This window comes from Anser anser, assembly GCF_964211835.1.
Source record: "Anser anser genome assembly, chromosome: 4".
In the NCBI taxonomy this organism is placed as follows: Eukaryota; Metazoa; Chordata; class Aves; order Anseriformes; family Anatidae; genus Anser; species Anser anser.
In genome coordinates, this window is record NC_139724.1 from 1,061,725 (window position 1) to 1,089,595 (window position 27,871).

A 27,871-nucleotide genomic window follows, 5' to 3' on the forward strand; every position below is an offset into this window, starting at 1 on the left:
CAAGAATAACATACTCAAATTATGTCGCTTACTGTAAATGAAATATTCATGACTTCACCAATTATGAGCGTTATCCTACTTCTGTTAAAGTGTTGAAACTGAGAAGTTAACTGACCACTGGTAATAAAATTCAAAGCTTTTCATCTCTAGTCACCACTTTATATGTGGCTCAAATCATCAGTGATTAAACAGTAAAAACATCTGGTCTTTTTTTTTTTTTTTTTTTAAGTAGAATAAAAAACAGTGCAGGATTTTCTAAGTATCATTCCACAACCACAAGTATGTTACATCCATGCATTACTGTCTTACCTTTAGAGGCATGCCACCACTGTTGAAACAGCACCTTCAGAATATGACCAGAAGGCATCTTTCCTTCACAGGTGACAAGCAGGAAGCTTTATTTCCTTGCCAGTTAACCTCTATTAGAAAAGTAAGGCAAGTTACTTGTTACCAATGTAAACATTACAATTCCTTGGTGTAGTTGGCCCATCCAAATACAATCTAACACCCTCTGGAACAGCAGACTTCTTTTTTCCCCTCTTACACTACTTCAGCTATTTCAGCTTTGAAGGAAAAACCCAGAAACTCAACTTCGCGTATTCAAGAGGGATTTCCTAGAATTGTTTACAAGACCATGTGTAATTAATTTCATGTCACAAGTCTCAAGCAACATCCCTGCTTCTGCAAACCAATACAGACGCAGGGCTCATTCGGTTCTTTTTTAGGTCCCATCTTCAGTGCAGCCCACTCTTCTATGTTAAGAGCAGTCTAAGAACCAAACTACCAGCTATGAACATAGAAATAAAAGAAGGAAATGAAAATTAATATTTTCTACTAACCAAGGAAAAAAAATATGTAATATGCCACTGGCACACAGGCTACCTTCTTAAGATTGATTAAGTGTCTCCAGTATTTACTTTTTGAGTAAGAACATGATTAAGGCAAAAATCAAGAAGAAAATGTTTTCTTACTGTGGCATAACACAACTCCCAAGTGCTGTTCTCAGTAGTGTTTGGCAGACTTTGCTGACAGCCAAGTGAACACAATGTTTAACCAGACCCCTTTCCCCCTCCCCCTTCCAGTCCTTCTTCAGCTTTCCAGATCTAACAGGAAAAAACAAAATGTAAGCAATAGGTGAGTTTCATTTACCCTTTAACAGCTCCTTAATACATACAACACCAAGGCAGTGACATTGACCAGATCATACAAAAACCTCTGTGCTAAGATTTCATGCACTGAAAGAAAACTTGAGTAACCCCCCCCCCCCTTTTTTTTTTTTTTAAAACAGCAGACAACCACAATGGTAGGAAACCACAATAAAACTTACTTATTCCAAAACCTTAAGAAGAAAGTAAACCCACAAAATATTTACAAAATTATTTCAACACTGGCTTTGATAAACAAGTTTAATAATTCACTGCTTTACAGGACAGTTACTTAAAAGCTTGGCTTCAACAGATAAACACTGGGACTTAAAAGCCAATTTTCCCAAATCCATACCTAAGAATTTGAGATGCCAACAGCCAGGTTCGTTCACTCTACCAAGTACTGTCCAGGAAGCTCAGAGTTGCAGCTCTGCTGAAAGCAAGTAGTGTACATACCGCAGTGAAGCGCTTTCTTTTCATGCTGCTCTCTGGAGCTGATCACCAACAATCCATTCCCAATGCAGGTGGGGTCCACAGGCAAAGCAAAGCGATCAGTCTGATGACTGCGCTTTCTTTGTTCAGCTGCTTGTGCTCAGGAAGCACTCACTCACCTCACATCACCTCAATTTCCAGTATGGTGTCTAACGAGGTCTTTCTACTACAAACATTGCAATTGCTCTGCAGTGGGTCTGGTTTTCCCTACCAAAGAACAAGGCTATTACTGCCAGAGGCTGGGTGAAAATCCCTACTCAAGAAATGATCCAGACCTGTACAAGTTCTGGACTGGATATAAACGTACAACTTCTTGCTTTCACAAAGTACAACATGTGACTGCACAGAATCACCACTCTTCCCACAACTGACATGAAGAGCGAGTGCATATACTTCACAAATGAAAAATAAAACTTGTTCCCTATTCCCAGGAATAGTTTGGGAAATTTAAACCAAATAAGAAAAAAATAGAATTCTATTTATTCAATTTGTTCCTTGGTTTAAAAGAAGTTAAAACAGGTGTCAGTATAGACACAGCACTTTTTCTTCCATGAATAAGAGAATAAGTCTGCTATTACCATGCAATTCAGAACTGCATTTTATGCCCATTCCATCCTATTAATGCAAGTCAGCCCCAACCCGGACCTACAAGGAAGGAAAAGGAATCCATGTTTTGGAGAAAGTGACAGTTAAAAAAAACAACACACAGCTTGCAAGTTTTGTAAGCGAACAGCAAGTATCTTCGCTTCAGTCCTATGCATGGCTTGAACAGATGGTGCTCTCTGCTTTGACAACAGAAACCGTTGGGAGGCTGAGCTTAGTGCCACCAGGTGCAGGATCCTGCCTGCCAAGTGAGGTGATGTGCCAGGCCAGTCACTGAAAGGCAGAGTATTCGGAACTGCTTGCACAAAAAACAGTTTTAAAAGTCATCTAGCTTGAGTCCCCAGAATAATTCACTTTAGCAAAAGCAAGACTAAGAAAAAGGTTTGGAGATGAGGCAAGGGACTGGGGGAAGAAGTGATTTCCTAGCAGGCGTCAGCGCGTGGGGAAGCCTCCCCTGTGGGTACCTCCACGACCCCCTCTGAAGCCCCCCCTCTCACCCCGAAAGTTAGTTCTGTTCCTCTCTCTGCCCCGCTCTCCTCGGCCTGCTGAGGTGCCGCCTCTCCCTCCTCCCCTTGGGGCGCCACCACCCCGGTCGGACTTGGACTTGGGTGGTGGTGACTTGGGCCGAAGTCTCTCAATCTCTTCAGTGCAGCCAGTCAGGTGGGAATTTGGAGTAGTGAAGTATGAAGAATATGTTTCTGCGTTGAAATTGCTGTTTGTGAGGGTGGGTCCTACAGTCAGCCAGCCTAAGGAACAGAAGCAGAGTCAACCAAAGCACTAACTTCGGGCTTCAAGGCCACCACAAGTGATGGGGAAAGGCCCTTATCTACATGTCATCTGTACTGGACAGGATGAAGAGGTCACCTCTTGAAAAACCACAGTTGTTGAAAAGTTAAGATGTTACTTTGACATTTGTACAGGCTTTTTGGGTTGGGTTTGTTGTGGTTTTTTATTTGTTTTTCTTCTGGTTACATATGGATATGAGAACATTCAGGCTGTGGTTTTACAATACCACTTTGCCTGCTCTTTTCACTTGTTCCTATATTACATTTTCTAGCCCCTCTGGGACTGCACTGTAAACCAGACCAGTAAATTCATCTAGTTTAAAGATAATCTCCTCCTCTTCTTCCCCCCTTGGTGAAAGGTGTTTAACTTTGTCTCCAAGAACAAACTGTGACATTGCAGCCAGGAGCACAGCATTCAGTAAGCACACATTTGAAAACACAGCAAAATATCAATGCTGCTGAATCCCATGATATGAAAACAGAGTTTAAAGAGTTAAGCCAACATGTTCATGTACAAACATAACGTTCAGTGAGCACTTCAGCTTCACCAAGTGAACCAAGGAGGCAGGAACATACTTGATTTAAATGCCTATCTCCTCAGAATATGAACTAAAATTGGGTTTGGGCCTAAAATAAGGCTTGACCACTTGAAAACGTCACAGGAAATTTAACTTTCATTCGCATCATTTTAATGAAGAAAAATGTGGTTCAGCGATCTCAGCAACATGCTAATACGGAAAACAAGAATAAAAGAAAGAAGGTCTATTTGTTTAGGTTTTCATACTTCATAGAGCACTGTGGAGATTCACAAATTGAGTAATTCTATATTCAAAGTGCTAATCAATAAAAAAACAGCATGCTCTGCCAACTTCCCAAAGAATAAAGGGATTTAAAGTACACAACCTAATAGCAGGATAACCATTAAATTTAAAAATACAAATGTTGAATCAGAAAAACATGACATTGTGACACTAACTTATGAGAATTCACCTACTACAGCATTGAAGTAATGCCTGAACAATGCATTTCTACAAAAAAAAAAAAAAAAACCCACACACAAACCACACTGAGACATCACCATGAAAATTCAAAGCAAAGGCAAGCCAAAGAATAGGAAGGGCCAATAACCACTACTCTCATTAATCTACAGTCGTGTAAGCAAAACCGAAACAGTACTTTGATATGTACTTAAGTAATACTGCCTACAGTTCCTCTACTGATATACCACTTTTTCCAATCACAATAAAAGAAAAAGCAGTATTTTTTCTGTCACAGATTAATATTCATATTCAGTAAAACAGACCATGGCTGGACTTGTATCCATTTCTCTTCTGCCATCCAAACTCTTCATCTCTACTTGGTAGAAAACAGTGTTATACAGAACTGCTAGAAGAATCTAAATCAAGTGAAACCACAGCATTTTTACCTCACCATCCTCCAATCTCCTTTATTTTTGAAAAGGTCATGCTGTTGCTATACACTGTTCAGAGACCAACGCTCACAGCACCTGTCAGTGCGTAAAGCACGACTGCACTACCCATGACACCAGGTACAAAGTCGGTCACCTCAAGCACCCACAGAATCACAGAATATCCTGAGCTGGAAGGGACCCTCAGGGATCAGCGAGTGCAGCTCCTGGCTCTACGCAGTACCACCCAAAAATCAAACCCTGCGTCTGAACTTCAGCAGCCTTGGTGCCCTGTGCACCGAGGTCCCAGGGACCCTGTTCCAGTGCCACGGATAACTGAAAGAACCAGGACCATTGTGTTGTATTTCACGTTAGACTTTAAGGCAGAAGTGGCGCTGACAACTGATATAAAAGCCAAAAATTGTGTCCAGATATATCTTATTATTGCAGCCTTTACTCTCCTGCAGCAAAATTACTTCATCATACATGGCAAATTGGAAAGCCTGACCATCTAAACAAATAAAATGCAGTACACTTCAATCCATATATTTCCACGTTATCTATCATACTAAATAAAGCACCCAGTGTAAGACACTAGCTCTTGAGATACCGACAACAGGTCTAGCACCAAGCTCAGAGGGATTTAAAAATCAGTTTAGAAAAAGAAATCATGCTCCTGAGAGGTGTAAACACATGCCATGTGGGAAAAAAGAAAGCTGAATTTTGTTATACTCACTGATGAATTAAACACACGAACAGGTGAAAAAACATTGGTTAAAAAAAATAAGCTATTTCTGAAAAAATTATAGTTGTCACAGTTTCCAAACAACACAGCTTCATGACTGACAGATCTTCACATAAATTAAACACACACCTCCTTGAAATCTATTCTCTGACCTATGACATACCTCTGGAAACCTCTGTAGGACACTGGTATGATTTTTACAAGCAGAGAGTTCTGCTGCTGTGTCTTGCACATGATTAAGACATCTCAATTTTTACAGCTGCTGTGGCATTTACTTCACTATTAAGTCCAAAAAAATGAAGTTTAGTAGGAAGGAAATATACAGAATCTGACCTTGAAAGACAAAAAACCCACGTTTCAGTATTCCAGTAGAATACTGCACAATTTCAGCATTCACCTTCAATTAGGATATGGAGAGCACAAAAGCCTAAAGATCGTTCTTGTTGTTTGAGCAAGTATTTACTTCTAAAAACAAGTATTTATAAAACTAAACAGAAAACAGTGGTACCTGAGTCTGTGACTTGGACTTGTTCCTAAACATAACAGTAAGAGCAGAAATTATAACCGTAATATCACTTGGTACGGTTCCATGCGATGCTCCTGCCACTAATGGAAAAGTCCCTTTGATACTGTCACAGCGATGCCTCAGTCCTTCTCTGCTGAAGAACATCAGGCTGGTTAGTTGTCCGGGAACAGAAGGGTAGGGAAACCTGGGAATTTCTCCATCCAGCAGGCTTCTCACTCCCTACTAATTGCCCCTACAGAGAAGTCACCAAGATGGACAAACACTTTGGCTCATGCCACAACTTGTTCAGAAGGTTTACTGAAATCTATACTGCACTGTCTGAAGTTGCAGCTAGTGCAGAAGGACTAAATATTACTGTCTCAGCTTCCACCAGAACCTATCAAGTGGCCTCAGATAACAGAAGAGGGCTACTAAAGTAAACTAAAATTTAACTAGTTGACAAAATAAACATCTCAGGTACCTGGTCGAATTGTACTGTCCCTTCCGAAAAGATGAAGACGTCGTCGTCCAAGGCAGAAATGCTCAATGATGTGGAAAATCTCTACAGGCTTTTCTATGTTGCCAATTTCAGGCTCTTCTGTGATGATCAGGTCAATGTCTACATTAGCATGGATGAAGTCACCATCTGTGCTGCGACGCACGGTTCCTTTAATGCCCATGAGGCAGTGCTCCTACACACAGACAACACAGAAGAGCACCCGTCACACGCTGCCACAGCACAGGCACCCGTGGGTTAAGGGAAGGAAATTCTAGGCACGGTACATCTCACTGCTATACAGAAACAGCCCGAAGCATGAACTAGAAAAACAGAACGAGCAAAAGCTACCAAAAGGGCTGTTTGAAAACAAAGCCGAGAGAGCGCCAGTTACCTGGCGTGGTGAACTACACGCTATGAAGTGCTAGAACTCAGAGGATGAGGTGAGATATTTGAACTTCTTCAATTACAGCAAAGTTAGAGCCGCTTTAGGCTGGAAAAGCTGAGAAATCGCCACAAGAAAAGAAAGCGCAAGGTAAAGGTAAAAGCAAGAGAACAGTTTATTGTATCAGCATTCTGATCCTACCTTTTTTCATACAAACAATTCCCAAAGTTCTCAGTCACACAACGGTGAAAATCAGATCTATTTTTTTAATATCATATCTGTTACAAAAATAGCCTTTACCTTCAGATTCCTTTCTACAGGATATTGCTGCACCAAAAAGTAAAACCACTGTGAAGCTATCAGTACAATCTCAGTCAATTCTGTCAGCATTAAAAGTGTTCTTTAAGTGTAACAAGCATTGCTTTCCTTTCCTCTAGGATGTTATAGATCTCTGGAACTCACTAGTATGTAGGATCTATGAATAAGAAATCACCCTAACTGGTACAGGATGAAATGCAGGCTCTACATACTAATTTCAGATTCTGTTTCTGGCAATACTAAACCCCAAATGAGCTATTTTCCCTGATACCATAAAGCCCTGATTTACTAACCATCACCAGATGGCTCTAAAGAAGATGAAGACAAAAGTATGTAATCATTTCCAGACTTCTGGCAAGGGTTTTAAGAGTTAGTGAATAAATATGAAAGGCGAAATAGGTGACCTATCAAATATATGCAGTTGATCAACTGCATGGAAGCTGCATCGTTTTTGGACATTATATGTACCTAAATAAAAGCTTGAACACTGCTAAATAAATTACCCATCAAGCAAAGCTTCATGATTCTAGTCTTTAGAAGAACTATCCAAAATGCCTTATTTTCATAATATATGGAATGTCACTCATTAGCACTGCAGATTCTACAACAGGTAGCACAGCACAAAGCCCCCATCTGGAGGGACACCTGAACTAAACACAGATGGACAGTATTTGCTATTGTAATCACTGGTAAATATATTTTGCACAACAGAGCTATTTAGTCAAAATAACCTAGTTGAATTTTCCATGTTTAGTACATAAGTAGTGACCTCAGCCCAACCCTTGTTCAATAAACAGAGAAATTCCCTAATACCAGAAACTATTCTCCTCCGTTAACAAAGACATGAAAGTGCCCCCCAAATCCTCCTGTTTTAGCCTCTCCCTCGTAAGCAAGCTGCACATATTTGCAATACCGTATACAATAAACATACAGTATTTATTTACTTACAAATATTTATAGCTAATACATCACACTTTCAAACAAACTTCAGATTAATGTAAATGCAAGTCAAAGAAAGATTCCAGATATCTTAAAGGGAAGTTTATACTTCTTAAAGCTTGCAAATCTGAGACAGAGTAGAGGATGTTTAACACTAATGAATAAGTAATGAATGTAGAATGAGTCCAGAGGTTAATGACACTTTAAATTATCAGCCAATGCTCTGCATTCAGTAAAACTGCCACAGTTATATTACAGTATACACAAAATAATTCATTAATCCTATTAACTTTTTTCTAAGGTCTTGAATAATATACGTTTGAGTCTCTTAAATCAGAATACATTTTTTTTGTCCTCTGCATCTCTTGCAATACACATAATCTACAACACATGCCTATGAAACTGCTTAATTTAAACCAAGCCGACTGATTCTGTCACTTGTGCATGACAGTCATCTTCAGGAAGATGCTGACTAAACTATGGTCCCTGACAGTCTTCCATCTGGTTCAAGTTCAGGGCACATACCTGAATATATATGTTTAGAACCATTAGCCAATCTTCCACAATGATTTTTCATCACTACATCAATTTATAGTCTACAGTTTTAAAGATTCAGACATCAAATTCAGCCAAGATCTTCTGCCAAGTTTAATTCCAGCCAAAAGATGTTCCTCTACCAACAACTTCTCCCCTCTGGTATGGAAAGAAGCTTGTGTGCTACACAAGAGGTTTTACTAATAGTGCTCATTTACTATTCACCCATGACTGAAATGACCCAGAAGACAAAAACACTACAATGTACAGTAGCATTTTCTATACATTTTTCCATTCTCACTCTCAGGATTTCGTTCCTGTTCCCTCAATCTACAAACCCTCTTCTGCCATCTGCATTTCAATGAGGCTCAGAAGTATCACATTTAGAATATTCTAATAGAAATTTACAATGCATTATTAAACTTAGATGATACTTCCGTACTTCACGCTGAGTGAAGTCAAGAAGGGGACAGAATTTCATCATGCATCCTGTGAATATTTTCATATAATGCACTTTGTGCAAAAGAACTCTGAAGCCTTGGTATACACTTCCCTGAAAACAGGTCACCAACTGCTGTGGAGCACCAGGTGTTCGATTAGCACGAAGGAACAGGATGGGAACAGAGGAGGAATCGAGCCCAACCTTTACCTTGGTTCTTTGGAAAACAGCCTTAGGGTCTAGTGTCTTCGTCTTTCCAGGATTGTTCTTATTCGTTTTAATCCAACAGATGTCCTCACATCTTCTGTAACCCCATTTGCGTAGACACTACATGTTACAGACATAAAACAGTTCACAGTACACCAAAAACTAAAGGAACCTAAACTGAAAACTAATATGGATACTTGACTTTTCTTAAAAGGTATCTGGAAGAGAAATATGTCACAGATGAATGAACTACTTCACTGGCATGACTGTACTACGCTTTGTCAAGCTGTCAAAACAAAACATTTATGCACACACTGATTTGTCTACATACCACTTTTTTTAATATCTAACCACTGCACAGATACCCTGCTGAACTGGGCACACATTTTTTTATTTTTTTGTTAACCTCGTGACACTTAAAAATTTAATCAGAACTAGTCAAAACAACAGATGCCTTGGCCCTGTGCAGGTATTAGTGGAGAATCAGGTAGTGTTTTACATCCAAATAAAATTCTATAAAGGACAAGATAAACAGCCAAAAGCCTTTACTATCACTTTGTGGTTTTTTTTCTTCTGTATTTAAAAACAAACAAAGAAATCATCTTACATGCCTATTTATAAGCCTTTTTAACCTTTAACTCCTGCTTGTGCATTCTTGCAAAAGAAGGAAATTCAGCATTAGAGACCTAAGCTCCTTCAGCTACGGCTGTGGTCAAGAACTGTCCAGCTACTATGAGCAAGTCCATAACCAAAATCATACGTATGTATAAAAACTACTTTAACCAACCTCAGAATGAAAAGTAGGTGATAAAGCCAATAGATTAGTAACCACAGATTGTCTTTTAACAAATATTGTATCATTTTTTAATAAAGCACTGCTCAAACTAAGAAAAGAATGTTTTGAGCATACTGGAAATTCTCAGTCCGCCAGCCCCAACACGAAGCAGTGCTACCGTGGTATACACAAAGATTACTCTAAAACTCCAAGATCTTCCAGGGTAATAAAACCTCACAGCTTACTACAGCAGAGAAGATCTGCTTAACAGTGCCACACACACAATTCTGTCCTACTTTATGAAACAGTAGCACATTTCTACTAGAAAGAACATTTCTAGCAGAAAACTTAAGACTTGTTAAAAACCAATGATTTAAATGCATTAAACATGGCAACCTGCTCCTGTGGCAACATGCATGCACCAAAAAACAAGACAGAAGTACAGCTTTCTAGTCATGAAAGAATTGTGCTTCTGCACAGTCACAGCAGCTCATCTGCAAAATTTTAGTATCAAAACAGTTAATGCCAGATTCACTTAAATGTATTTAATCCACTTTAAATTACATATCCTCTACCAGAGTAACAAAATATCTCTGAGCCTTTGCAGCTGAGAATTCTATACAGAGAAAGTCAATGATAAAAATAAACTTTAAAGCATGTCCCTGATAAATTGAATTAAAACACTGTCTTACCACTCGGCCAAGATCCAGACCCTCTCCCGAACCACACCATAGAAACACAAATGACCTTGGGGCTGCAATTTCTTCAATTTCCAATTTCATGATCTAAGAATAATAAAATGTTTCTGAATTAAATATTTACTTATTTTTTGTATATAACCCTCAATTATACCAGGATAAATAGCTAACAAGTGTTGAAGCATTATCACAGAAACCATCAGAAAGCACTTTTATTAAAGATGTTAGTTCAGACAGCATTATCTCTATGGCCATCTTCTTCAAATAGTTTTCCAGAAAGCATGTTGTGCAAGTTAACTTATCAGTACGTGTATATTTTCAACGTAGTTGATGATCAGCTTGATTATTATTTTAGCATAAATTCTATCTGCATAGAAAATTCCATTCTTAAAAGACTAGTACAATCCACGTGACTTTCTTTCTAAACCACTGCTTCATTGCATCATTCTTTGGTAGTAAAAAGATTTAGTAACAGAACAGGGGCGCTCTGGTTCTTTTGAGCCCTGAAGTTACTTGTGTGAAGCTTATGAAAACATGTTTAAAATAAAAAAATAATAAAAAAATACACACAGCCTAATTCCTATTACCATATAGAAAAGACATTCTCTCCATTTTCACTTTCAGAAAAAGAAAAAATAAGAATTTATCAGGACAGTGGTTCAACAATGACAAACGAGAAACATGCAGGATGAAATAACTTCAGACGCAAAGCAGCTGTTTCTCAGTACAAATTGAAGAGATTCATCTGTAACTTGCCAACACATTAAATTAAGCTTCATTCAGCATCATTGTGAAGAAAAATAATGCAGAAGAAGGCAGTCCAAGATGATACAACTCAGGACTAAGAGAATGACTCCTTACTCAAAAAAAGAAAGAAAACTTCCAGATTTTCTGTTAGGACAGAGTATTTTTTCCACCAGACAACACTGCCAGGCATCATTTTTGCCTGACATAACAGGATGGCTAACACAGAAGCTATCTATTCCTTAACATCTCCTTAACATTCCTTAACACCTAATCTATTATTACGGGTATGAATACCTTTGTTTTCAAATTCTTTCCTTAAAGGTGGACTGAGTTTTATTTTGTTCACTTGATTGATTAGTTTGACTGATTCACTTCTGAAGTTACATACTCACAGGTTTTGGCTTTAGGAGACAAACTCAATCTAATCTACAAGGAAGCTGTCCCCCCACATAACCCTCCCTCCAAACAGCATAGAAGACAGATTACAAAAATCTCCGCTACAGCTGCTTCAATCCAATGATTCACTTGTATTATAACAAATTAGCTGCTAACAAAGACAATCTGCATACCTTTCAAATAGGGTCTCCTGAATAATATGTACTTATTAACTGCATATTCCAACCAATATGCCTGAATCTAAGAATTCCTGACACGGTTACTCAAACAGTTTTTAACCAGCTATTCTGCTCTACTGCTAGAGATGGTCTGTTTTCTTATGGTTTCTTTGTTTATAAATGGGTAAAATGTACATACGTAGACTAGGACCACTCTACTGGTATTCAACATCAGTACTACAAGATTTTTTGTTCAATTCCCAAATTAAGGAATACTCAAGCTTGGCAGCATGCTTCGTGTCATCAAATTGCTGTGCTTAATGAGATTCAGTACTTCAAGGCCTCTAGGTCTCACCCTACATTTCTAGAGCTGACTTTATAGAAAAGGTACAGACATAAAACAGTTATGTATCACTAAGTCTTGACTGTCTTCTTCTTTACATCTACATGTGTTACTACTGGAACAATTCCTAAATCTTTTCTGTAACTCAGTTCTCTGAAGCTCAATAAAACAAAAACACCTACACTGATCTTGAGAAAGATCACATCTTACACGCTGAGATTTCTCCTTATTCAAAAAGCCTTTGAGGTGACCAAGTGGTAAAGGAATATGTAAATACAAGAAAAAAATCATAATCAAGATTGATCTATTTTGTCAGGCTTCTCAAGATTACAATTGGATTGTTAAAATTTCATACCTAGTCAATACTTCAGAGAAAGAAGGTACATCAGTGACATATACTCATCTACTCTTTTGACTAAAGATCAATGTATTAAAAAGCATACTTTAGAAACCTCTTCAAGAATTTCAAGAAAAAAGGGACTATTTACAGTGGAGGTATTGTGAATTTCAACAGCAAAAATCAAAGAGAAAAGGAAACTCTGAATTTGGGAGTAGACAGAAAATCCACTTAGTACATTTAAGTTTTCCATCAGGCTCTTGGAAAACAAAATGGTATTTCTAATTCCTTAAACTCCTCGGGGAAAGAAATGTCTTTTAACACAAACACCGTAGGCATATGTATGATATAAAAATTATTTTTAATAAGAATCTAGACTTTTGGTTTTGAAACACATCCCATTTTTCTTTAAACACATCTCTAAAACATTCTGCTACCAATTTAAGTCCTCAAACTAATCCTTAAGTACATGTATTAAATCCTTTCCATAGCAAGAAAAACGCTTACGTCATCCCAGGTCCAGCACTTTTCATTGGCAGTAATGCCAGTCTCTCTGTAGTATTCTTCCAGTGGTGGTTCCAAGAGAATCACATCAAATTTGGACTTCAGTTCCCTAATATCAAAAGCTTCCAAGTCTGCTTGTAAGTACCTATTTAAACAAAAGATGATCAATTGCTTGGAGAAGTTACAACAGCGCTTTGAAACTCAGACTCCACACAGCACTTCTGCATAGCAAGTTAAGAGGAGAGACTCCCATTTAGTTCACGAAAGCTTAAACACACTAAACACAAGGAAGATGCATAATGCATTCTTGCTTAACCTAGACTGGATGCTGTTACATTACATTTTTTTAAAAGTAGTCTCTCTCTCAATAAACATTTTTTAGGGTTCTACTTAGCAAGCAGGAAACAGATGCCTAGATAGAGTGTACAGCGATATCTTCTAAAGAATCACTGAACATTTCATACATTCCATGGACAATATAGGAGAAAACATCAACATTTGAGTTAAACATGCTCACTGACAGGCTAACAGACTTCTGGTTTGCTTCACTTCAGAAAAGCGGCATATTTTTAGAATTGCCATTTGTTTTATATTATGTTGAGAAAATTCTGAATACTGGAAACCTGGTTACTTTCACATAGTATAAATTTATTTCTCTATCCATGTAGCAAAAGCATAATTCCCTAACAAGTTCGTTTAATTAAATAAGCTCAAACTCACCCTTATGCCTGGCATCTACACTGGCCCACTGGGTACTGCTGTATCACTATCCAAAAAAATGATACTCTGTTCCCCCAATACCTTTAGTTTCAGAACACTTGATTAGCAGACTACCACCACCCTTCCTCCCAAAAATTTATCTGGAAGAGATGATTATTCCATGAATGTATTCACTGCTATCAGAATGTGGCATTTGATTACAAGTTCTCCCTTTTTTTGCTTTCAGGCTAAGCATGCAAAAATGCATCTAACTTCAAAATAGCAAGTTGAGTTACGCAGTTTGTGTCTCAGTTGTTTAGACAACCTCTTCAAGTTTTTTCATGTCATTTATGAAACAATGCTGTTTTTCTGGGTACAGATTAGGATTGCATTTTAAAAGCATGAGGTTCACATTCAGATAGGTTCAAACTCCTGGGAGTAACATGCTGCATGCTTATACTGCATCTAGCTCTCAGCAAAAAACTGAGAGGTAATTTGAAGTTAATAGGACAAATTATTTCCAGACAACCTAAACTTTTTTGGTCTTAAACTGCAGAGTAACATCTGATTAATAGACACTGAGACGACACCTGAATATTATAAAAAAACACTTTTAAAAGAACAACTAAGGTTACATTGAGGCCAGTTTTCAAAAGATTTTCTTGTTAGCATATACTACATGATACAAAGAGATTCATGATCATATGGTGTATTTCTTTCAGTTCCCAAATAAAAACCTGCAGCTCAATTGCTTGGCAGCTCAGTCTTAAAAAAGTAAAGCTTCACATGCTGTAAATAATCACACATTGGAAGAAAATTTATTTTATATATTACATTAAACATCTAGATTAATGAAAAAACCTGATTTTATTCTTCTGAAGTTTCAATTAATTTGTATGCACAAACAGAAATAGAAAATGTAAATTCTGAACAGGTGCTAAAGATAGAAATTTGCAAAGCAGACAGCTAACTTCAAACCGGTCTGGAGAAGAAAGGTGTCTTCCACAAGAACACTTACATGGGAGGAGTGTTAGATTTAGATATCAGCTCGTCCTTCAATCTGATGAGCTCTCTAAGTTTTGGATATTCTTCAAACCTATCTGCTAAGCCTTAGAAGAAGAAAACATGAAGTTAACATGTTAACACTTAGCCTTATTTTATTTTTTGTTAAAACAAACCAAACTTTTCAAAGCAGTTTTTTGTTCAGTACTTAACAAAAGCTTCCTGCCTTTACCCAGTTAGTTATGGCTAATGCGGCTGGATATTATTGAATTCAGCGTCCATATTCTAATCTTCTCTAGAGCACCACACTGATCAAGAGTTCACAACTCCTTTTATAGGAAGGGATATCTTTCATTTAAACTAATAGCGGAAGAATGATGAGAGAAAGCTATTTTGTTGTTCCCCCATCCATAAATTTATATTAAGATATAATTAACACTAATTTCCACCATTGTTTTAGTTGATCTTTGAGGACTATCTCTACAGAAACAATTGGGTTGTAGCTGGTTCCCTTAGGCCCCTTATACAGAGATCTAGTGCTCAGGTAAGTTGTGGAGACTTGAACATGGGTATATTTATTTATTGGATTTCAAGACTTAGCTTTATGATTGCTAATTTTCAAACTTTTTACATGCACTGAATTCACAAGGGAGAATCCTAATTAGGTTTTCTGCAGTAAACGTTTCTAAAAAAAATAAAAATAAATCAGTACTCTACAGTTCCCCTCCAAAAACGTAGCCAGAAAGAGTATATTTCTGTTATTGTTAACAATAGTCTCAGCAGAAGCTGAAAAGGTCCCAAGCAGCTTTAGAGTTATTTACAAAGCCTCATGATCATTCACATTTACTACTTCAATGGAGTGAGAAAAACAAAAACAAAACTCCTCTCCTTTAATTCAAACTTCTGAACTCCTAACCCTAGGCATTACAGTGGTAAAAGAGAAGTTGTTAGTATGCATCCCTGCTGTCTCCACAGTTACTTATGTATAAGAAAACCAGAAATTATTTTCATCTTTTCCCTCAAACACCTAGCATCTCAAAAACACCACCATGTTGTTCTGATATCCACTACTGTGTTCCTTCCAGTGGAAGTAAAATACTCCTGACCAGTGGAAATGGAAGCTGGTTACCAGCAGCTAGGCAACAGATAAAAAAGAATTTTCAATCAAGAGAACTTTAATTGTTTAAAACAAAACAATAGAAAACAAAAGCATTCTCTCAGATGCTAAGTGTCTCTCCCTGGTATTATGGGACCACTACCTCCCCTACAGCTTTTTACAGCGTAGCTTCCAATTTTGAACTAGCACCCAAGCAGAGTCTCAGTGTTCACGCAGAAAACTTATGCTAACCAATATGCCATTCTTTATGCAGCACAGAAGTGAGAGTAAATAACATGGGCTGACATCCACTCTCTACATACTCAGTTCCAAGAACAATGTACAACTACTTGAAGTGTGTTACTGTGAGGCCCAGATATTTTTAAAATAAAGACATAACTGAGTCAAAACAGTTTTAATACTAAACATCCTGACGCGTTTTACAGAAGCATTCACAAAATAGAGAGAAGAAAAACTAATACTAAACTAACTGCCTCAATAGGCAAACAACCCCTTTTTAGGCTGGCACCTATATACACACCATTCTTTCCCTGACAACTGTAAACATGATAAAATATGGGCTGAATAAAATGTTGCAGACAGCTACAGACAGGAAAGTGTCCTGCCTTGTTTTAAAGCAGGTAACTACTAGGCACCCATTCTGGGAAACAGGACCAAACAGGACCCTTGGTTTTGAAACTATTAAATTCAGGCTTAATAAATTAAGACTTCAAGAACAAGTCCTTAGATGGCCCAATAAACATAAACTTAAAAAATGACATCCTCTAAATGCAGTAATGCATTGGGACTTCTAATGAGTTGTCAGAAGTTACAAACTTTAGCTGGTAAACATTATCCATATTGCTTACTGCTTTGAATACTTAAGTATTATCTGTACTCTACATGCTCAGTTACATTTCCAAAGGCTTCAAAATCTGCTCATTAAACTCATCCACCTCATCAAGCTTAGTTTTAAAAAACTTTTCTTGGTTAAATACTTTCAAATAAAATCCCAAGACAGGCTGGTTAATATTCTCCTAAACGATAATAATCTTCTAAATGATTAAAAAAAATCATTTACATGAATTTATACATTGATATGTATGCACAGAGGGACAAAACAATGAAGTACATACATGTGTATCTACATTTTCCAGTAACTGTGAGAAATTAAGAAAGGAAAAAAACCAAAGTGCTAGTGAAGAAAATGAGGTAATGTCAATCAGTTAGTATGACATACCGACATCTCTGATGAAGTTCTGGGGTCTGTGTCCTGTATCCACAAAATGCTGACAGTAATCATTGTGGGGATTTAAGCTCTGAGTACCCTAGAGAACAAACGGATATCAGTGACAACTACAGCGATATAACTAAACACACACACACACTGCATGTGTTAGTCTGATAAGAGAAAGTAACTGATTTTTTTTTCAACGTGCCTTTGTAAGCCAAACTATTCAAGATTGTCACATTCTTCCTCCCAAATCAGACTCCCCATTACTACTGCTCATTGTTACTCTTACATCTTTCATGAGAACCTGTGAATTTCAGTTAATTACTTCAACCTTTAAGGCTGTGTTTCAAATGTAATAAACTGCAGAAACAGTTTAACACAACTATACCATCTTTGACTAGACTTCTAATTGCACAAACTGCTCACCTTCAGAAAGGTACTGGAATCTTTGTAAATCTCTTCTTCGTAGGGCAGGTTCTCTTCATCTTGCTGCAGCTCTACTTCATCCTGGGAAACAGAGCAGATTTTAGAGGTGCATAAGATCATGCTGTTTCTCTCCTTGTTATGATTCTGCTTCTTAATGAAGTGAGCGAGCTGTCTACAAACATAAGTCACCTGTAACAGTGCATCATGAATGGTTCAAGAAAAGTTTTATATTAGGGGTGAAGGGGGAAATGACCTGTAGCCAAAACGCTCTCTCTCTCACCACTGATGACAGGGTTACTGAAAAGGGGTCAGGTGAATAAAATAAGAAACCATTCATTTCTAGACACCAATAGTGTAGATTGCGCTTTACAAGGTGTAGAACTTCAATTTTTGTCCCAGCATTTTTTCACTCCTTGAACTAAAGCGAGGGATAGATTTTTTGAAGTTCTTCACTAGTACAATCTTTTTCACCTTAGCAGCTGAAACCGTCTCCCTATATAGATCTGTTACAGTCCACACCATGAAGAAACACTGCACGGTATACAACAACGTTTCATTTGGACTTTTTTGAAAAGTAACTTTCAACTTCCTACTTGCCAGTCTCAAAACAAGCAGGAAGGAGGAATTTTATCACAATTTTTTCCCCAGTTAAAGTCAGCAATTGTCCATTCAACAGATTTCAGGGATCTGTCACACTGACACACTCTGAACTTCCAATGCAGCATTCACAAGAGAGAACAGAAACAAAAGAGACTCTCCACGTCACTTTGTTTTTCTGTTCATCCTGAAAGAGTCCATTATACATAAATAAAATTGAAGAACCACTGAATAACATCATCTACCATATTTGAGTAGGACTCACATACTCTTTCACACATTGCTGATTACAACAGAAAACTTAATCAGTTAATACGGTGCTTTGTACGAGAAAAGCTGTGTGAAGGCTGAAATACAAAGAAAAGACATTTTAAGATAGACATTTGATTTCTTAAGACAGATTTCTCTTAGAAAACAACTCCCCACCACCACCACACATATTAAGTCAAAAGATGCAGAGAAGAGGCTCTTACTATCTCTGCATTTACCCCATACTAGATAAGCTGTTTGTCAAAAAACAGAACAAGAAGTTGTTCTCCCTGTTTTGATCCCTCCAGCTGTTGAAATTGTGAAATAAGCTCTGTGTTCTTTTCAACTTGGAGCTTAGAACCAACTTCTGAAATGCCTCACAAAATCAACGGGTCAGAGACTTTCCCCTCTCTTCCCCATCTCCCCAGTTATTTTGTTAGATAAAAAGAATAACTTAGGGCAACAGACTTTTTTGTTTCCCTTAACCAGACCCCTCCCCCCAAAAAAGATTATTATCAGAAACAGCAATAGTATTTACAAGGAAAAGGAATGAACAGCAGACAAACACCAGCAAGTGCTATTCAGGGGAAAAAAAAGCAGAAAGCTCGAGTTTTACTAAAAACTGCTTGTGTGATCATAAGATAACACCTGTTTTCCCTCTCCCATTTTCCTCTAAATCTTAGCCTTCTGATGATAAGCACTTGTTAGATACCTTCTAACTTCTAGACTTCTGAGTCATCCCAGTCCTCTTTATGCCTTCATAATAAATAAAAAAAATATCTTGCAGCCGCAAAGAAAAAAACAAACATCAACTTTCCAATGGCAAAGCACAATATAAAGACAGATACAGAATGAAATTAATAACAGTACAAGATAGGATGTTCTTGTACTGGATTTACAAATTTGTTTTATTGTTGCTAAGTTGGGGAAACAAAAGCTAACCACAATTTTTAAGTGCACAGTTTTTTCAAATGACTAAAGATACATTAAGCAATTAGGAAGATTAAACAGAGTAAGATTATTTCGACATCCCGAACAATGACAAGGAGGCATTCCAAGCTCACAGACCACTGCTTGCAGAAACAAAGCGAAAAAAAAGTATCAAATTAGGCTGGCAGACAGCAAATTCGAAGGACGTGTAATATTGTACTTAGTAAAAAGGTAAAACTCTGGAACTCTTTGCTACAGGACTCTGTTGACACCAGACATTTATACGGGTACAAGCACAACCGATGAAATTTACACCTGGGGAAGGGGAGAGACGGAGCATCACAGCTCCCAGAAGCCTACAGCCAGGCTGGGAGGGGCAGTAGATAGCCTAGTCTTAGTACTCATCACTTTCAGTTACAGGCTAGGGAGCTCAAACTAATCCTGGTACAACTGTTACGGTTTGACAAAAACACAAGTACTGCACTAGTTCTTCAGAACCAAAACTGAACCCTCTGACCTTAAAATCTCCACTATTCATTTTTGCTAGTGAAGCATCTGTCCCACATCCCCCACCTCTGTGGTGCGCAGTGCAGAGCCCAGCTCCCAGGCAGAAGTCAATCTGCCAGTGTGCAGCTGGACAAGCCGTCCGCTCCACGACATGCAACTCACACAGTGAGGAGCTTCACATGCAGCTAGATGCTACTGTGGCAGCCTGAAAGACCTAGAAAGATTTCATAGAAAATAGTCTTTTACTTTGATTTTGTCTCCACTAAACATTTATTCTTTTTGCACACTCTTTATTTCTCTATGCTACTTTGCTTCTGGTACTTGTGAAGTCAGCCTTGTGGATCAGACAGAAGGATCTGGTTTTTTTTGGGCTCTACAATAGACTTCTTCTAGTTTCATGCAAATACCCATTTCTGCCTTCCCTTTCTTCTTTATGAAAAGAATACTGTATTTTACACTGTCGGACAGCCAGCACTGCTAAAAATATACGAGTGTCAAATTGAGGACATGATAAAACTGTTATGCAAAGGACTTGTCTAACACCACAGACTACCCATCAATGAACATCCCTCCTCATTTAACTTCTCCATCCCCTTCCACTTCACAACATTCTTCCGACAAAAAAAGTTGATTACAAATTTGGGATTTTAATATATTTCAAAAAGAACTTCTAATGCAGACTAGCATTTAATCGGGAGACATTAAATTAAACAAACATAATACTTCAGATGCGACAAGTTACAAAATACTGATATAAGAGTTAAAACTCCTTACATTTGAGTTTTGTTTCTTCCAAATAATAAAAAGAATCAAGAAACGGAAACGTCTCAGACCTATGGACAGGACTCAACAGAACCTAGTCTCTGGGTCCCTGGTGGTTTTCTTCCCCCCCCCCCCCATTGTAGTAGCCAAGTTTTTGACTCTTTCAACCATAAAAAGAAACCCTGACATTTTACCAAGAAAAACACCCCATCCTCTTTTTCACTAAGTAGCCCTTTATTTTCATATGAGATGAAAGCTTATTAAAAACCACCACCATAACTTAACATTTATTCTACCAAAAACAAACAAAAACACATTTCTTTGCATCACAAGTTCCTAAATGGCTAAGATTAACACACTTAATATTTCACAACAAATCCTGCTCTTAGACTTCCCCCCCAATAATGAAAAAGCCCACAAAGGACTGACTGACTGCCTCACGCAGAACCCAACAATTCAGCAAGTCAGGGTTGTACAGATGTACCAGTCACTTTCCACCAGAAATATTTATCTCTAATTTTCCTAACAAAATGGACACATTTGTAAAATCTGTCTGTAACGCTGGTAGCTAAGGCTACTATTGCTTCTTCTAAAACACATTAAATTCAATCCAATCAGGCTTGATACCCTAAGTATTTAGATTTTTAGACCAGTTCATATTACAAGACTAAATTTAAACTTGCTCAAAGTACTAACAAAAAGGTTATATAAACACACAGGATTTTACCATGTTCTTATCTCCTTGCCAAAATGGAATTAACAATGTCTGCAAAAAACAGCTGATGGCTCCATTATAGATTTTCAACTTGTGCATTTCATGTTCCTTAAATCTATTCATCTGCCAGACTGAAGTTGATCTGAGACAGCATTACTGTAACATTTTTCCAATTCCAACAATATAGCAAGAGTTTGACCCCCTGTAAGTGGTTACAGCCCACCTCAGAGTAAGTTTCTCCATGTTAACGACAAGATTCATACGCTAAACACAACTAAAGTGACTTAGCCACATATATCACACATACGCACAAAAAATCGTTTAACCACATACTTGGTGAAAAATGGATAAGGTATATAATAAAGAAATATGAACTGATCATGCGTGAGCATGTGCTCATAAGCACTTCACAAATATTGCGTGCACTCTGAAAATCCTTTCTTTGAGACAGTGATTTAATTGGTTTGCTAAACAAGATGTAGAGACTACCACTTACCACATTAAAAAAAGAAACGTCTCTCTACTTACAGATAGACCTCAACACTAAGCCATCAAAAATGTCCGGTCTTACATCTACTTCTGGTTTTAATAAGACAGTACTATTGAAAGCTTTATAAAACTGAAGACAAACGTAACCTCACTTTAAAAAATAAATGTATCTATTTTTAGGTGCCCAGGGGAACAGCAGACATTATTTATTTCGTAAATAAACTGAGCTTGATTCTACATAATCACAGAAGCAAGATTATGAGGACAAGGAAAAAAGGAAGAGGGAGGACACATGCTGCAACAAGATACAAAGCAAATTAGAAAGACAGCTGTATCATAATCGTACTTTTGTTTAACCTCCTTTCTCTACTATGTTAGCCAAAGTGCTACATTAGATACGAAACAAGAAAGCTATCAAACAGCACTTGGAAGATTATTTGAAAAATGAAGGGCATGAGACTTTGACAACCACTCATTTTTCAATGACCATGGAGGCTTTTTTGTTCCACCCCAACTGAACTTTTCCTGGCTATTTTTGAGACTTAAGGTATACCCCGAACCAAGCCTCCTACTACCCTTCCCTTAAGATCCCTTAGTTCGTCCATTCATCCAAAACAGCATTATTTTGCACTTAGCAGGGAGGCACCCTCAGCTTCCCCATACCTCATCTAATGACCTGTGCAGGCTTTTCTTCTGACACAAACTTTGCTCAAGATTTTTTCGTGTAGCCATGCACATACACATTTTACCACTTCTTCCCACACAAGACAACCAGCAGTGGCACACTGCCGTTCCCTGTGGGCACTACCACGTGAACCCACCTTCTCCAAGGAGCTGTGCTAAATAAACTTCCAAACATCAGGTTCTGGTGAGCTTCCAATGCAACGTACCTAAAGCACATCTGGAGAGAACCATGCTGGCTAAGGTCTTTGGAAATATCCTTGATATCCTTGACATTTTCTAAGGAAAATATCAAGGAAGATGCTACTGAAGGACGTATCACAGAAGTCATACAATGGTTCAGGTTGGAAGGGACCTTGAAGATCATCTAGTCTAACCCCATGCCATGGACAGATACACCTTCTGCTAGACCAGGTTGCTCGCAGCCTCACCCAGCCTGACTTTGAACACTTCCAAGGATAGGGCATTGCCAGATTCTCTGTGCAACCTGTTCAGTGCCTCACCAACTTTACCATGAAAAAATTTCTTCCTCACAACTAACCTAAATCTACCCTCTTTCAGTTTAGAACTGCTGCCTCTTGTCCCATCACCGCATACTCTGGTAGAAAGTTTTTCTCCCTCCTTCTTAAAAGCCACTTTATATATTGAAAGGCTGCTATAAGGTCTCCCCAGAGGCCTTGTCCATGCTGAACGACTTCCATGCTCTCAACCTTTCTTAAGAGAGGTGCTCCAGCCCTCTGATCACTTTTGTGGCATTCCTCTGGTCCCACTTTAGCACATCCACATTCTTCTTGTACTGGGGATGCATCTTGAACTGGATGCAGTGCTCCAGGTAGGGTCTTACAAGAACAGCGCAGAGGGTAAGAATCATCTCTCTCACCCTGCTGGCCGTGCTGCTCTTTGTGCAGCCCCTGATACGGTTGGCTTTTGGGGCTACAAGCGCACAGTGCTAGCTCATATCTAACTTTTCATCCACCAGTAACCCAAGTCCTTCTCTGCAGGACTGCTCTCAATCTCTGCACTGACATCAGGAATTGCCCTAGCTCAGGTGCAGGACCTTACACTTGGCCATGGTGAACTTCAGGAGGTTCACGAGGTCCCTCTGGATGGCATCCCTTCCCTCTCACATATCAACTGCACCATTCAGCTTGCTGTCACCCACAAACCTGCTGAAGGCACAGTCAATCCTACCATCTACATCACTGATGAAAGTATTCAGTAGTGCTGGCCCCAGCACAGACCCTTGGGGGGCACCACTCTAATTAGTGGCTTCCCATCGGACACTGAGCTGCTGACGATAATTCTCTGGACACGGCCATGCAGACAATCCTTTACTCTTTAGCAGCCCATCTATCAAACTCACATCACCCCAATTTAGTTGCAACAATGCTGTGGGAAACTGTATCAAAAGCTTTACAGAAATGCAGGTAGATGACATCAGTAGCTCTTCCCTTGTCCACTGATGCAGTCACTCCACTGCAGAAGGCTGCTAGATTGGTCACCTCCCTGTATTCCACACGTTTTGTTGTAACATCCAGGAGGATCTGTTCCATGATCTCACCAGGCACGGAGGTGACAATGACTGCTCAGTAGTTCCCAAGTTCTCCTTATAACCCTTCTTTAAAATGGGTGTAATATTCCCTTTTCTCCAGTCACTGGGATCTTCACCCTATTACCATGACTTTTGTAATATGATGGAGAATGGCTTAGCAACTACTTCAGCCCTCACGAATATTTAAAGAACCTATACACATCCCATTTATTTTTATTTATACATGCACACATACATGCACTTTATGTGCCTCTCAGGGAAGCATGAGTACCAGAGAAGAAAAAAGTCACTTTTTCCTTTTTGTCCTACCTTATATTCTTCAATCTCTTCTTCATCAGCTTCTCCCTCATCTGGATATTTGCGTTTTGCATTTGGAGCAGAAGTATCATAAGAAGCCCTAAAAACATGCATAAAAATCCTCATACAAAACAGCTTCTAACACTCCAGAGAGAACATTTCTGAAATCGCTGAAGATCTGTCTTAGCTGCCTGCTTCCATTAGTTTGAAATGCTTCTGAAACTTCACATAGGGGAAGTTGTTCCCCTCTCAGAATACTTGACACAAGTACATCTTCCTAATGACAGGACTCCTGACAAGAGCTACCTTGTGTCGTTATTCTTCTGTTCTAACAGGTACAGCTTATGCTAACTGAGGCAGTACCTATCGCAAATTGGGCCTGCTCACACATGAAAATCTGCATTACTTACATGTGAGAATCAATAAAAACTAGGACGGAGTAGCTGGTGCTTAACTGAACGTTTCTCTCAAACTGTAAGAACTTTTAAACTAAACTGGAGCGATGGGCTGAGGTCAACTGCATGAAGTTCAACAAGGCCAAGTGCCGGGTCCTGCACCTGGGCTGCAACAACCCCAAGCAGAGCTACAGGCTGGGAGATGAGTGGCTGGAAAGCTGCCTGGCCGAGAAGGACCTGGGAGTATTGGTGGATAGTCGGCTGAATATGAGCCAGCAGTGTGCCCAGGTGGCCAGGAAGGCCAACAGCATCCTGGCCTGTATAAGAAGCAGTGTGGCCAGCAGGTTGAGGGAAGTGATTGTGCCCCTGTACTCGGCTCTGGTGAGGCCGCACCTCGAGTACTGTGTTCAGTTTTGGGCCCCTCGCTACAGGAAGGACATGGACGTGCTCGAGCGAGTCCAGAGAAGGGCGACCAAGCTTGTGAGGGGTCTGGAGAACAAGGCTTACGAGGAGCGGCTGAGGGAGCTGGGCTTGTTCAGCCTGGAGAAGAGGAGGCTCAGGGGCGACCTCATCGCTCTCTACAGTTACCTGAAAGGAGGCTGTAGAGAGGTGGGGGTTGGTCTATTCTCCCATGTGCCTGGTGACAGGACGAGGGGGAATGGGCGAAAGTTGCGACAGGGGAGTTTTAGGTTGGATGTTAGGAAGTACTTCTTTACCGAAAGGGTTATTAAGCATTGGAACGGGCTGCCCAGGGAGGTGGTGGAGTCACCATCCCTGGAGGTCTTTAAAAGACGTTTAGATGTAGAGCTTAGGGATATGGTTTAGTGGAGTACTTAGTGTTAGGTCGGAGGTTGGACTCGATGATCTTGAGGTCTCTTCCAACCTAGAGAAATCTGTGAATCTGTAAAACTGCACTGTAACTGCTCTTAGTGAGAGCTGTGGGGCAGTGCAGGCAGCATAGCCTAAATTAACACCTCAGTTCAGCTTCACAGTAACTTTCTAACACAAGAAGAGTGTTGATTTGTGAACTGATGTTAGAGGTTTTGTCTAAACTGTACACATCTCATTAAAAGTTCGGATGTGAGTAATTAAAGCACTGCCTTTCACCGACTTGTATGTTTACACATAAGTGGTATGCTCTCACTTTGCTGCCTGGAAAGCGACCTCGCCCTACTCTCCTAGCAGTTAGAAAGCACAGAGGGCTGCCTGCTGACGGCGGGGGCAGGCCGATACTGACCGACACGTCTCTCTGGTCTCGGCGATCTCCCGCTGGTCATCCTTACTGTTCAGCACGGCGCCGATGCTGTCCGCGCTTTCGGCTCCCAGCTGGAGGAGAGGCAGCACAAGCTCACGCCCGGGTCCCCGCCCCAGCACCCACCGGAGAGCTGCGCGCCCCGAACCCCTGCCGGGCACCGCCACCCCCCCCCCCCCCCAACGGCGGCCGGCGACCGTTAACGGCACGGCCGCACCTGGCGCTGCGCGCGCCCGCTGCGCGTGGGGAGAGGGCGGGGCCCGCGCGCGCGGCGCGGCAGGGGCGGGGCGGGGCGGGCAGGGCCCGTCGGTACCTGCTGGGCCAGGAGCTGTCGGCGCAGCTTCTGCCGCTCGCGGATCTCCTGCAGCCGGCTGTTCATCCCCGCCGCACCGCGCCGTGCCGTGCCGTGCCGCGCCGCCGGGATCCCGGCCGTGCGTCACTTCCGCCCCTTCTGCCAATGGGGGAGCGCCGTGGCGGAGGAGTGGCCGGGGCCATGTTGGTTGAGGGCAGCGGGGCCTGGAATCACGGAATAACGCGGGATCAGCTGGTCCAACCACCCCCTGCCACCAGCGTCACCCGCTAGGCCATGTCCCCAGGCACCACGTCCAACCTTTCCTTGAACACCCCCAGGGACGGTGATGCCACCACCTCCGTGGGCAACCCGCCCCAATGCCTGACTGCTCTTTCTGAAATGTCTCCTCATTTCCAACCGGAACTTCCCCTGGTGCAACTTGAGGCCATTCCCTCTAGCCCGATCACTGCTTATCTGTGAGAAGAGGCTGACCCCCAGCTCCCCACACCTTCCTTTCAGGCAGTTGTGGAGAGCAATAAGGTCTCCCCTGAGCCTCCTCTTCCCCAGACTAAACACCCCCAGCTCCCTCAGCCACTCCCTACAGGACTTGTGTCCCAGGCCCCTCACGAGCTTCGTAGCCCCGCTCTGGACACGCTCCAGGGCCTCGATGACATGGACCATTTTTACCTGTAATTGTTGGACCAAAAGATGTGGGCACCACAGCTGCACAGCGACCTTCAGCTCTGTTACATGCTGCACGGTGTTCCTCTCCCAGTATCTTGGTGCCAGGTGCCATCCCAGTACCACGATACAAGCAGTATCCACACCGATGACGTTACGCAGGTCACACGTGAAACAGAGAAAGATACATGAGGAAAAGGAAATTAGAACACTGCAGACTAATGCAGAAGCAACACTTCCAACATCCACGTTTCTCAGTGATTGCACATCATAGGAAAATGATGGAGCTTTTAACTGTTAAAAAAATACCAAGAGGTGATTTATTATCTCCTTAGAGAATACATTACTAGTTACACTCTCCTATCTATGGAAATGTTATGGAAAAGGAAATGCCATCCCATACTATTGCACGCTTATTTGATACTGTTGGCTGTAATGAATACAGTGGAAGTGCCTGCACAGTAACAAAATCACTTCCTCCTGGAGGTGATACGATGAAGGTAGTGTGAGCTTGCATTCCGTTTTTAGAACTGGTTGCTAAGACAAGCTAATCTTTACAGACACTAATGGCTATAGAAAATGTTATGCTATATACATACACTGCTTCCAAATTAAAAGTCTGTATTTTTGCAGGATGTTCCTTGCCTTTATTTTCTGTGCACACCACCCTTTTGGGTTTCTGAGCTTAGTCTGCAATCTGTGGTCTTTTTTTTGTTTGTTTGTTTTTTTCTTTTAAAATAATGATCAGGCCAAAATTTGCTCATCTGAAGTGAAGAAGAGCTACACACATGCATATACCATACCATACTCCAATCTACAGGTATGAGCTTGATTACTGATACTGGTGTGTTTTCACTACATCATGATTTTCTATGTCCTTGAACCTTACCATGGAATCATCAAAAAGAACGAATCAAATTGTCTAACTCATCCTCATACTGATGCCACCCCTAACATTGTGTCAAACCTACAAACGTGCAGTGCTGGAGATGCATCAGCTTCCCTGGGCAATCCATGCCAGAATTCATGGTACTTACAGTTAGATTTTTTTTTTGC

General features: G+C 40.1%; 1 protein-coding gene across 1 annotated transcript; it reads right to left on the reverse strand.

Annotated features, from left to right (window-relative positions):
- Positions 1-1,392: 1,392 nt before the first annotated feature.
- Positions 1,393-26,294, reverse strand: METTL14 (methyltransferase 14, N6-adenosine-methyltransferase non-catalytic subunit). The gene is made up of 11 exons (XM_083834199.1): positions 26,156-26,294; positions 25,828-25,916; positions 24,208-24,295; positions 17,417-17,497; positions 16,997-17,084; positions 14,677-14,767; positions 12,963-13,104; positions 10,469-10,561; positions 9,005-9,121; positions 6,165-6,375; positions 1,393-2,986 (listed from the first exon to the last, which is right to left on the reverse strand). Exons 1-11 carry the CDS (start codon positions 26,219-26,221, stop codon positions 2,673-2,675), a joined length of 1,380 nt encoding a protein of 459 aa, XP_083690325.1. The 5' UTR covers positions 26,222-26,294; the 3' UTR covers positions 1,393-2,672.
- Positions 26,295-27,871: the final 1,577 nt, after the last annotated feature.

Excerpts from the sequence above, each read along its gene's own strand:
- METTL14 (XM_083834199.1), bottom strand. The coding sequence starts at position 26,221 with ATGAACAGCCGGCTGCAGGAGATCCGCGAGCGGCAGAAGCTGCGCCGA. Across the intron at positions 14,768-16,996 it reads GAACTTCATCAGAGATGTCG|GCTTAGCAGATAGGTTTGAA; the intron begins GTATGTCATACT and ends TCTTCTTCTAAG. Across the intron at positions 13,105-14,676 it reads AAATCTAACACTCCTCCCAT|GTACTTACAAGCAGACTTGG; the intron begins GTAAGTGTTCTT and ends TTGTTTAAATAG.